The sequence below is a fragment of the Suricata suricatta genome, chromosome 2 (genome assembly GCF_006229205.1).
Source record: "Suricata suricatta isolate VVHF042 chromosome 2, meerkat_22Aug2017_6uvM2_HiC, whole genome shotgun sequence".
NCBI lineage: Eukaryota > Metazoa > Chordata > Mammalia > Carnivora > Herpestidae > Suricata > Suricata suricatta.
Genome location: NC_043701.1, coordinates 150,535,701 through 150,548,808, shown reverse-complemented (window position 1 = coordinate 150,548,808; position 13,108 = coordinate 150,535,701). Strand labels below are relative to the sequence as shown.

Sequence of the window (13,108 nt, the reverse complement as noted above, 5' to 3'; positions counted from 1 at the left end):
CTTCTTGCTTTAATTGCCCCCTTAAAAAATAGAGCATTGACAAAGAATTTTTCATTAAAAAATAAAAATTATAGTCAGAAATGCCAAAGAAGCTACCATCAGATTCATTCAGTGTAATAATTAGGTACATGGTCTAAGCCGTTGTAACCAAGAGACTCCAAAATACAGAGGTTCAAATAAAATTGAAGCATTTTGGTATTTTGTGTAACTGTGTAGAGGTGTGTGTAGTCCAGAGCTAGAGAGGCAGGCCTTCCCCACCATCATCTAGGGACTCAGGCTCCTTCTGGCCTGTAGCTATCCAGCCCCCAGGGCACTGACCTGGTGTGTGTGGGGAAAGCTGTCTCACCCCCGCGTCCGTGCTCCAGTCTATGGAAAGGGAGTGGTGGAAGCCCTGGGAAAGCGCCTTGGCCTTTGAGCTCATGAGCCAGAAATGGAGTAGTTTTCCTTGCATTCCTTTCATTTAGACTAAACCATGTTATAAAGAAGTTGTGATATATATATATATATAGACAGATATAGATATAGATAGATATAGATATAGATATAGATATCTGCAGTGGAATATTACTCTGTGATATAAAAAAAAGAATGAAATCCTGCCATTTGCAACAATGTGGCTGGAATTAGAGTGCATTAAGCTAAGTAAGTCAGAGAAAGACAAGTATTATATAATTTCACTCATATGTGGAATTTAAAAAACAAAACAATTGAATATAGGGGAAGAAAAGGAAATATAAAAACAGAGAGGGACACAAATTATAAGAGACGCTTAAATACAGAGAACAAACAGGGTTGCTGGAGGGGTAGGGCTCAATGGGTGATGGGCATTAAGGAGGGCACTCGTTGGGATGAGCACTGGGCGTTGTATGTAAGTGGTGAATCACTAAATTCTACACTATATGTTAACTAACTTTTATTTAAATAAAATTTTAAAATAAAAAAATAGACTAAACCATGCTGCCACATCCACCTTTAGGAGAGGCTGGGAAATATGGTGTCAAATTGGGTGGACATAAATTTGGCTAAAATTTGGGAGGATCTATTATTAAACAGAAGGAGAATGGGTACCAAAGACTGCTAATGGCCTTTGCCCCAGTCTAGGATTCATAGCAACAGGAAAGTAATGATCATTTTTGTCAAGTGAAAAAATCAGCCTTTGTATGTGACAATAAAATATAAATATGTCCTGATTTTTGGTTTTAGATGACTAGTAACCCATGTGCCAGGTAGCATTCTATGCCAGTTCTGAATGCCAACAGGAAGTCACTGGACAGCAGACCTCTTCCAGGATCATAACTGGACTATTGGAGTAACTCAATAAAGAGGAAAAAAAGAACGGAGGTCATGGCAAAAAGAAATCGAGTTCGGTCTACCTCTCCTCCGGATGGAGGCTGGGGCTGGATGATTGTGGCTGGCTGCTTCCTTGTTACCATCTGTACCCGGGCAGTCACCAGGTAGGTGGGATTTCCTTCATGATTTATTAAGATGATCTGGCTTGTCTCTTCTTCTAAGTCTTCTTCATTCTATTTCTGAACCTCTGATTGTGAAAGTATCAATGTGTATGTATGGTGTGTGTGTGTGTGTGTGTGCGCGCGCGCATTTCCTTTGCCCGGATGTCTTTTTCTTTGCAAGGAATGTGATTTTCTGATGCTTGAAAGTCCTGGAGAGTGGTGTCTTCTCTAATACCGGGCACACAAACCGGGAGTATTAGGACATTTTTAGACTAAATGTTGTGGCTATTCCAGCCATTTGTTTTCATAAGCAGCTCATCCCAGAAAAGAAAAATACATAAGGTCAAAACAATCCTTGAAAACCTCTTGGCTCACCAGATACTGAGCTGTTGGAAAGCTCAATACCTGGAATTTAAATTCTTCTGCTTCCTTTTACATTTGGCTGGAGGCTAAGTTCTAGGTTGAAGGAAAGTAGCAGCATAAGTACAGGCTTCTCTCATTCTTGTTCCTTTCTCTTCTTTCTTTGCTCCAGGGTCCTAGTGTCAAATATGCTTAAGTTAAATTCCTATACATTGGGACTCATTTACATATTTGGAGTATACGTAGGCTTGAAGTCTGCATGTGCCAGCTCTTTCCTCTACTTACGCTTGACTCCTCTCTGGCAACAACCCCTTAGCAGTGAAACAAAGTAATTTTCACTGGAAACTTTATTTGATGGCATCATCAATAAAAGCATCAGTGTTCCCTCCTATAGCAAATACATGATGAAGGAAAGAAGCAGGATATTTGGTTTTGGTAAAATAAGGGTTGGTGGATTACGTGTTATAAAAAACTATAGATTTGTTTAAAATAATATAGTATTGGGTCTGATTTTTCTTCTATCCATATCATGGATCTTGTGTTCTGGGTATGAGGAGTCATAGAGTTAAAAAGGAAGCTGTTGGTTCTTACATGGGGAAGCTTCCATCATTTCCATGATGGGAAAGTTCTGGAAGTGATTCAGTGCTTTATAAGGAGGTTGATATCTTTATAAGGATGTAGTGGAGTCTTCATGATGACTTTTTAGACAGGATAGGTTCATTTACCCCCAGGAATAGATTAGGACACTGGTGTTCACAAAAGTTAAGTGACTTACCTACAGTTTTGGTCTAGTGGGACAGAATTGGACTGGATTTCTAGTCTTTTTTACTTCTTATCTTCTTTATTTGCCATTGTACATGCACATGTAATCCACCAACTCTTTCCAGTACAATTCCGATTATCTTCCTATCTCATTATCTCTCATACGTGCACCGTATCTGGCCAATCTTCCACACACATGCACATATTCACATACATATCCTCTCTGAGTGCCTTTTCTCATTGTGAGAAGTGGCTACTTCAGTCTTCACCTTTGTTCTGCTCTAAGATGTAGGCACTTTGAGGAGGTTCTGTGCCCAGTTCCTTGTCTCCTGAAACACTCTGCACCTTGTCCTCTAGGACATGTAGTATTACCGGACGTAGATTTTAAAAAATTGCCTTGGTGATGGAATCATTGTCTTAAGATCTTACTTCCTAATCTCCATAAGGTGTCACATCAATAATGAGAAGTCATGGTACCTGGGGACACCATGTAAATTCTTCTTACAGAGACTCTCTATCCTCCTTGTCCTATTGGTAACTAGTCATGTTAGTAGTCACTCCTAATTCATATACAAACAATTGTGCATGAAGACTTAGAGACATCTGGATTGTTTGAGTGTTGTACTCTAGGACTATGGAAGTAACTTGGGGTAGTGTCTGTAGAACATTGAGGACTCACATCAAGGACACTGGTTTCTTGATGGTCTTTTATGCTCACTGGCATCTTATGTGGCCCGTCTTATTTGGCAGGACACTGGATCTCAGTGTTTTCTCTGTCACAGTGGAATTACTGTGGAACCCAAGACTATTACCAAAGGCTGAAAGTCTTGCATATTTTTTTAGGTTGTATCCTTAAGTTTTCAACTTTAATTTAGTGGAAATCAAGTCCACTAATATCTAACTATACATCCGGTGAGGACAAGGCTCTATCTAGGTGTTTCTAAAAACACAGAGATGTTGGAACACTACCTGGTAGCACTGGCACAAACAACTGAAATACAGATCCAAATGGGCTAAATATACATCAGGTAAAAACAGCGTGAAAAATAACACTGGTGAGAGAGGGGTTAATTCTGATCTGGGAATTCAGGGCAGGCTTTTGAGAGAAGTTGTCCTTGGGCTGAAGTCTCGAAGAATGGATAGTATTTGGCCAGGAGGAAACGGGAGGGAAAGAGGTTTCCAGCTGCACCAGGTCCATGTCCTTCATCTGCTACTCACTTTGTGGTAACAGTAGGCAGCCCCCCTTCCCGAACGGCCAAGGGTTTAAGCCAGAAACCAGAAGAGGGTTGTGGCCGGTAGCAAAGACCTGTTCTCAGGGGTTAATGGGGGAGGCTGGAGGGGGCATAGCTGAGCCGAATTAAGCTTAGAGGAGAAAAGTGTGAAGACGCGGCCAGCACTGGAACTCAATGTCATGAACGGGCAGCAGCCAAGAGGACCGAAGATAGCGCCAAGGAAAGCAGCCTGAAGGATGATTTGTCAGTTCAGAGGATCAGTGCCTATTGTGCAATTAAGTCTTTTTTTCCCTAGTTAAACTGTATACTTAAAAATGAAACCATACTCCCAGGTGGTAAAAATTTGAACAATACAGAGATGCATAAAATAGTCATTTTCTCCTCACTTCCTGAAGTTCCATTACCCAAAGTTAACCTTGTTATTGGCTTCTTCAAGGCCTGCCCCAAAATTTAAGGACCTTATATCCATCTGTAAAGTATATTATTATTCTTTTCATTGACACCAATAGGATCATACTGTTTTGAACTTTTTTTTTTTGCTTAATAATATCTCTTGGAAATATTTCCATATTCAGCACATAGGCTCTGTGTCACTGAAAAATAACGGCTTAAAATTCTGTCACAAGGATGTGTGCATAATTTATTTAATGCATTTTTATTGAAGGATTTTTATATTGTTCCCTGGGTTTTACTTTACAAGCAATACTGCAGTCATGATCCAGACCACTTTAAAATCATATTTCAGTTTTTGCCTTATAACTGACGATGCTGCCTTACATGTAAAGTTTACATACAGCTTAAAGTTGTCTAGGCCATTAAAGCCCTCATTCCCATTTATTTACTCTCTCTGTTCGTTAATGTGTGTTGAGTACTTATTTTTTTCTTCAAGATATCTTTTTACCAAATGCATTCTCTATTTTAAGAATCACATTTCATTGTGAAGTTATGTCACATTCTATTTGTAAACTGACAGCTTGACTTGGAATTGATAGTTGAAAAGCAATACTTGATTTAGATATTCAAAGGAAACCTCCAGCTCAGGGCACATGAATGGCTCAGTCAGTTGAGTGTCTAACTTGATTTCAACTCAGGTCATGATCCCAGTATTGTGGGATCAAGCCCTGTATCAGGTTCTGCACTGAGCATGGAGACTGTTTAAGATTCTCTTTTTCTTGGGGCACCTGGGTGGCTCAGTCCGCTAAGCATCCGACTTTAGCTCAGGTCATGATCTCACGGTTCGTGAGTTTGAGCCCTGCATCAGGCTCTGTGCTTACAGCTAGCTCAGAGCCTGGAGCCTGTTTTTGGATTCTGTATCTGCCTCTCTCTCTGACCCTCCCCTGCTCACTCTGTCGCTCTCTCTCTCTCAAAAATAAATAAAAACGTTTTTTAAAAGTTTAAAAAAAGATTCTCTTCCTCTCCCTCTCTCTCTGCCCCTCTCTTCCACTTACTCTCTCTCTCAAATTAAAATAATAATAAATAAAAAATAAAAGTAGTACATGCTCAACAACAAAAAAATCAGAAAATAAAAGGAAAACAAAAGTTATATAAAAAAGAGCACCTGGAGGCTCAGTTGGTTAAGTGTCCAACTCTTAATTTCAGCTCAGGTCGTGATGTCATGGTTTGTGAGTTCGAGCCCCACATTGGGCTCTGTGCTGACAGCGGGGAGCCTGCTTGGATTTCTCTCTCTGCCCCTACCCCACTCAAAATAAATATTTTTAAAAAGTTATATTTAAAAAATGTATTTTACTTGACATCTTTTGGACCCAAATTAACTTAGTTGCAGTAGATGTCTAGAGTCCTGTGGAATTGGGAAGCTCTTTTAACAACAGTGGATTCCTGTAAATGTAGCTAATGTTAGCGGAGTACTTGCTCTGTGCTGCTTAACATTGTGCCACACACTTTTCATTTATTAAAATCATTTAGTCCTTGAAACAACATACAGAGATCAAATAAAGTGTCCAGAGTCCCATGGTTAGTGAGTAGGCGTGCTTTTAACTACTAGGCTACACTGTCCAGTGGGTCACTTCCACATTGATATACAGGATAACTTCATCTACCTGAGGACCGTCTTTCCCATATATCAGATGCTGTCAACATCTAGCTCTATAGGAGCCAGAGAAGAAGGTTTATTTTTTAAGAATCTTTTTTTTTTTAACATTTATTTATTTTTGAGAGAGAGAGAAACAGACAGAGAGCAAGCAGCAGGGGTTGAGTGGGCAGAGAGAGAGGGAGACACAGAATCCCAGTAGGCTCCAGGCTCCGAGCTGTCAGCACAGAGCTTGAACCTATGGGCCATGAGATCATGACCTGAGCTGAAGTCAGATGCTCAACCTACTGGGCCCCCAGGCACCCTAAGATTTTTTTTTTCTTTTTAAGGAATCTCTACCCCCCAATATGGGGCTCAGCCCACAATCCTGAGGTCCATCCAGAGTTGCATGCTCCATCAACTGAGCCAGCCAGGTGCCCCTTAAGAAGAATTTTAGAGCAGAATTTTCTCCTTGTGAGAAAGTATCTTTGAAAATGTTATTTCATACAGATGACACTTGCATGATAATTTTGTTTCCTTACTCTTAGGAACAAGCCTATTAACCACTGAAGAATGACACTTGTGTGTTAAATTTGTTTCCTTATTCTTAGGAACAGAGCCTATCAAGCACTGAAGGATGTTAGGAGTTGTTTGCTACCGCAGCCTGATCTAATGAATGCATTATGACTGATCCAGTTATGTTTATCAAACTGCTCATTTCATAGATGAGGAAAAGAGACCCTGAAAGATTAAGAAGCTTTATCCAAACTCTCAGTTACTCCATGTGGGCATCAGTGATCTAGGATCCAGCTTTCCTGACACATCAGATGCACAGATTTTCCAAAGGACAATAAAAATGATTTCTGGAGTAAGCAGCCCATGTGCTCCCGATAACGTTAATTTTCTTTAAGGTCATGCCCATGTTGAGAAGCCATAAATCATGGAACTTGACCATTTGAAAGGTATTTTTCCCTTTTGAGAACAAGTAAGAAGGGATACTTGTTTTTTGAAAGTCCCAGTCAATCAGAAGCATTTTTATGGTTATTAAATTTTGCCTCTGGCAAGCCTACTCACATGATTAGATAAGAATCTCAGGGGTTATTTCTGAATTTTGCATACCTAAAGTTTGAGTGATATGACTAGTCAAGTCGGTTAAGAAAACCATCAATCAGAAAACTAAACAGCAGTAAAACAAGATAACAAAAAACTTAAAAGAGACAAACATAGTCGCACAAATATTAAATCCCTCAGAATGGTTCTGAAGAGACTGACTTATAATCCCAAGTGTCTTCTCATCATCTGGGATGCTTTTTTCTTAGTCACTCCATGATCTTTCCCATCTCCAGCTTCTACATCATCCCCCTCCTGATAATTCATTCTGTCAGTTTATAAATTCAGATTCTTCTCATCTCTACTTCACCATATCTGAGTTCACTTACTGGTTAGCCACCATCCAGTCTTCCTCTTCCCTTTCTCATTCATGTTCTTGAAGTTGCTGTTCAACCTTCTATACTTCCTCAGCTTCTAGTCACATCTTTACCAATGCCAATCCTTCCTTCCCTCTTTCTTTCCTTCCTTCAATACATTGAACCTTGAATAGTATTTAATGAACACTCAAATAATGATGTTTGGGATTCAGGGCAGACATGGCCTTTGCTGTGATGGAGCAGTAGTCTATTGGGGAGACAAACAAACGTAAAGGGAATTGCCATGTACCTGTAGTGTGCTAAGTGTCCCGCACCTCATGTAAACACTTAAGAGAGGTATCAAGCCCAGACTCAGGTAGTCAGGGAAGCCTTCCTGGAGGAGTTAACTATTAATGTTTATTTTTGAGACAGAGAGAGACAGAGACAGAGACGGATCATGAGCAGGTGAGGGGCAGAGAGAGGAGGAAACACAAAATCTGAAGCAGGCTCCAGGTTCTGAGCTGTCAGCATAGAGCCCGACACGGGGCTCAAGCTCCTGAACCATGAGATGGTGACCCAGGAACCCCTGGAGGAGTTGACTATTATCTTTAGAATAAAAGAATGAGGACAGCTGAGGGGCATCTAGGTGGCTCAGTTGGTTAAATGTCCGACTTTGGCTCAGGTCACGATCTCACAGTTCATGAGTTCGAGCCCTACGTTGGGCTCTGTGCTGACAGCTCGAAGACTGGAGCCTGCTTTGAATTCTGTGTCTCGCTCGCTCTCTCTGTCCCTCCCCTGTTCATGCTCTGTCTCTCTTTCTCTCTGGCCCGAAAATAAATAAACATTAAAAACAAATTTTAAAAAAGAATGAGGGCAGCTGAGAGAGCAGCCTAGAAAAGAAGAAAAATCGTTAACACTCGGAGGTGTGAAAAAGTATGGGTGGTGTATTGAAAGTAATGGAAAGAAGTTCAGTCTGACTGAAGTGACAAATGCATGGTGGTAGGTTGGAGGAGACACTGAGAAGGGTCGACTCATGCAGGGTCTCCGAAGTCGTGTTAAAAAGTTTGAAGCATCAGGATCTATTTTGTGTTCTAGTAAGGCCACTCTGACCATTGCGTGTAGAGGTACACAAGGCAGTCAAGTGTGAGTTCAGGGAGATGAGTTAGGAGGGTCTGGACTGCGGTCCAGGAGAGAGGTATTGTCCTGAATCATGAATGATAGAGGGAAGGAGAGCTGTGAGGCACTTGAGAGAGATGTGTAAGGTAGAATAAGTAAAACCTGACCATGGATTAGATCAGTGGTTCTCAAGCAGGCTGATTTTGACCTTGAAGGGACAGTTGGCAATGTTTGGAGACATTTGGGGGTGGAGGCCAGGGATGCTGCTAAACACTGTATGATACACGGGACAACCCCCAAAACCAAGAATTATCTTTGTTAAAAATGGTGACCAAAATGTCAGTAGTACTTGGGTTGAGAAACCCAGGCTAAGGATAACTGGACTATTTTGATAATGAGGCTATGTCCAAGAAATTATTATTCTCTTCTAAGTTTATTTCTTTATTTTGAGAGAGAGAGGGAGAAAGCATGCATGGGCATACACGGGCAAGGGGCAAAGTGAGAGGGAGAGAGAAAATCCCAAGCACTCTCTGCACTGTGAGCACAGAGCCTGGTGTGGGGCTCCATCCCACAGACTGTGAGATCATGACCTGAGCTGAAATCAAGATATTTAACCAACTGAGCCCCCCAGGGGCCCCTTTGTGGAGTTTTTTAATTTGCTCTTCGGTGTTGTTCTTAGTAAAGAAAATGGAAATGTTAACTTACTAGCAGAGTTTACCGTTCATCTATACATCCTGCAATATCAGTTTTGAACACAAATGTGAGTGTTGAATTTATACGTGGAATCACTGGAGCTCATGCATGCAAATGTATTTCATTTCACCAGAACAGGGGAAACCCTGCACCAAAAAAACTCCACTGTTTTCACTTTGCTTCTTGACGTATGCACTTTCTGTCAACATTCTCTATCTTCTGCTTCTTGATGAGTAAGGAAAGACGGAGAAGGAAAGGAATAGTGGGTAGCCCTGCCTTTCTCTTTTCCTCCATGTCATGATTTTTAATGTAAGTGGTTGGCTAGGAAAATACAGAGACATAACCTGAGTAGGAAAGGATATAGGAATCCTCAGTCCTTTGGGTTTCTTGGGACACCATTGCTTTCGTTCTGCATTTGAAGCAAGTTCTGGTTTGAAAGGAAAGTACGGCTTCTTTCAGGAGTGAGAGCCTTCCTCCCCTACCCCTATGCTTACTCAGTTGTAGATGCAACATAACTTGTGCTCACTGAGTCTCACCCAGCTCCCACGCCTTGAGTCGGCCAGAGTTTGCGTGTCTAACGTGTCTAATACTGCATATGCCCATGGGAAGGCAGAGAGTCGCAAACACACACTGTGCGTGTATCTCCTCTGCTTGCGTGCATGCCCTATCATTCACTTATAAAACACAGATTCATCTAACAGATGAACTTGTTAGAAATCTTAAGACCATGACAGCTGAAATTCTATGCTTCTGGGTGCCAGATTCTGAGCAATTGCAGAGAGTACACGCTGGGAAAGCTGGCCTGCCTAACACAGTTGTCCTGGTTCTACCTAGTTCCCCTCCTCCTTCTTTTCCTCCATCAACCACCTTCACATCTAGCAGCCCCTGGAGAGGGGAGGAAGAGAGAAATAACTGCTGAACGTGGTGGGTTAGACGGTAGCCCTATCCAGAGAGAGGACCTCCTATCTCACCCCCACCAAGATCTGATTCTTCCCTGGTTAACACCAGGCACTAAAATCCTGCCCTGAATTGGGAAACTTCATTCCAAGTTGTGCATTGTTACTAATCATTGCTCCAGAATCACTTATGTCTTTTCTTCCTGAGTAATTAATAATTTTTCAGTGTAAAGTTTCTCTGTCTCTGTATGTCTCTCTCTCTTGAGTGTGATTATTTATAATCTCACCATTCACATATAATGACTGGGTACTTTTTTCTCTTTATATGAACTATGATTTTATCAAAATAAGCTTTACTATAGAAACTACTTTGTAACTTACTTTTTCTATTTAATATTGTATAGTGAATTTATTCCCAAATCAATAATACATATCAGATCACCATTTTTAACACCTAAAAATATTTCATTTTATTGATAAGTCAAAATTTATTTAGCCAGTCCCTTATTGATGGGCAAATAGGTTGGTTATAATATTTGGCCTTTATAAGTAATTCTCAAAATATATCCATTTATGTGTATCTATTTATTACTATTATTATTATCATAGTAATATAATTACCTTTTTTTAAAACCTAGAACTAAAGTTGCAGGGAGATGCATAACTCCTATTTTTTGAGAGAGAGAAAGAGAGAGAAAGCAGAGGACGGGCAGAAAGATTCCCAAGCCCCAACATGGCACCCAGTACAATGAATTATGAGATCATGATCTGAGCCAAAATCAAGAGTGGATGCTTAACTGACTGAGCCACCCAGGCACCTTGGGAGACATATAACTCTTAATTGTGAAATTTTAACTTGTGTAACAACCTCTTAGAAGCCACAGATGTTAGTGAAATATTAAGATAAATAAGAACCCATATTTTTCACTGCCATTTTTTTTCATAAAACCTTCCCTACAGAAGTGATCTTCATGTCCACTAGGCTCCAGGAACCCTTCTAGTGGATGGACATTGCTTCTTATCCTTTCCATTGGCTCAGTAGCCATTGGGCCATTCTGACTTCCCACTTACTATGGTCCAGCAATGTACCACTGAAAACCAATTAAACCAGAGACTCAAACAGCTGAACCAGAATTTGAAGCTGTGTTTTTGATCCATGTTCATTCATTTTTCTGTATAAAATGTTTGCGCTGTATTTTTCAGATGTATTTCCATTTTTTTTGTGGAGTTCCAGACATACTTCACTCAGGATTATGCACAGACAGCTTGGATCCATTCCATTGTAGACTGTGTGACCATGCTCTGTGGTGAGTATCACCAGGGATAGACAGTTATTGGTTACTCTTGAACTGTATGTGACACTGGCCTTCCACTGCTTCTGTTTACCAGCTTTTTCTGAATGGAAGGCTTTGCTAAAAATTGGCTAAGACTATATAAAAAGAAAAGACCAATCCTACCTCCAGGCAAACCCAGCCAGTCATGCCGTTGGAATTAATGATCTTTGCTGATGGCAGGTAGTTAACACTCTCAAAAAGACATATACTGTTTGGTTCTCTCATATAGAGATAGGTGCTGGGCATCACAGGACTCATCCTGATTTGGGAAACAGTTAACCATACAGTATATGCTTGACGTCTCTTCCCTAAATGCTGTGGTCCCTCATTCTCCAGTCATGAAAACAACCATTGGATACAACTGTGAGCCATTCCTATAGGATCTCCTTAAACGTGTCCCAACAATGCCTTGCATCTCAAGTCTTGTTTTTATTCTGTTGTCTTCCCAGAGGTTCAAAATTTGGCTCATGGATTTTATTTTTCATGCATAAATCTTCATTCTTAGAGAAATATGAGGGAAGGATTGGATGGTGCAGTTATGAGATAAGCACACTCACCATCGCTATAATTTCACTTAGGAAACCCCCGGGTACTATAGAAGGTGTAGAGAGTCGTCTCAGAATTCATGGAATCTCTTAACCCATCTATGTAGTAGAGGAATGCTAACCTTGAGATTTTTCCTTTTGAACATTTTAGACCAAAGTTATTAAATGAACGTCTTAGAGAGTTTCTGAGATTGGGACAAGTTGAAAATCTCTATTTGCAGTCTAGACCCATTTAAACATTTCATTTAAATGAACTCTTAGTATTAAAAAAACCCACAATTATCTTTTCAGGTCATGTTTTGGTGGAAAAAATGAAATACCATATTATTTAATAACTTGTAAATAACATCAACTGATTCCATTCTAGGTACTGATTCATACTTATTTTTAGGAAAAAAATGGACATACTCAGGAATCAGTTGAATTGTGCTGAAATGTATTCCCTTTGTTAGGAGGAATTTGAGAGCAATTCTAGGACTAAGAGTAGATTTCATGAGAAGTCTAAGTTGACTCTGTCTGCTGATAACCCTGGAATGTCTGAAGGGCTCAGAAAATAATCTTTGGGTTTTCTGCCCTGTTTTGTTTTTTTTTTTTTTTAATCACTAATACTATCACTTGGTTTTCAGGGTCATGTTATTAGTCACAGCCTTTGTATGAACATGCCAAGGGAGCCATGTTTATCTTTCTCAGACGACACAGGTGACTCATTTCCCTCACTGTTATCTTTTGGAGAATATTTATAATCCCCAGAAGAGGACTATATGGCCTTTGGTGACCAACACAATCACAGTGACTGGGTCATATTAGATGCAGCATTTTATTATTTTTTTAATAGTTTATTGTCAAATTGGTTTCCATATAACACCCAGTGCTTCTCCCCACAAGTGCCCCCCACCATGACCATAACCCCCTCCCTCCCTCCCCCTTCCCCTTCAGTCCATGGTTTGTTTTCAGTATTCAGTAGTCTCCCTTGATCTGTGTTGCTCACTCTCCCCTGCTCTCTTTCCCCCTTCCTCTCCCCATGGTCCCCTGCCAGGTCTCTCCTGTTAGACCTATGAATGCAAACATATGGTATCTGTCCTTCTCTGCCTGACTTATTTCGCTTAGCATGACACCCTCAAGGTCCATCCACTTTGGCCATATTTCATGGGCAGAAGACCTGAATAGACACTTCTCCAATGAGGACATCCAGATGGCCAACAGGCACATGAAACGATGCTCAGTGTCACTCATCATCAGGGAAACACAAATCAAAACCACACTGAGATACCACCTCACACCAGTCAG

General features: G+C 40.6%; 1 protein-coding gene across 1 annotated transcript in view; it reads left to right on the top strand.

Moving 5' to 3' along the window:
• Positions 1 to 1,249: 1,249 nt before the first annotated feature.
• Positions 1,250 to 13,108, top strand: part of SLC16A12 (solute carrier family 16 member 12) — a 24,004-nt gene continuing 12,145 nt past the window's right edge. The window contains 4 exon segments of the mRNA XM_029916174.1: positions 1,250 to 1,279; positions 1,281 to 1,337; positions 1,339 to 1,454; positions 11,146 to 11,249. Of these exon segments, the coding sequence (XP_029772034.1) occupies positions 1,250 to 1,279; positions 1,281 to 1,337; positions 1,339 to 1,454; positions 11,146 to 11,249 (307 nt within the window).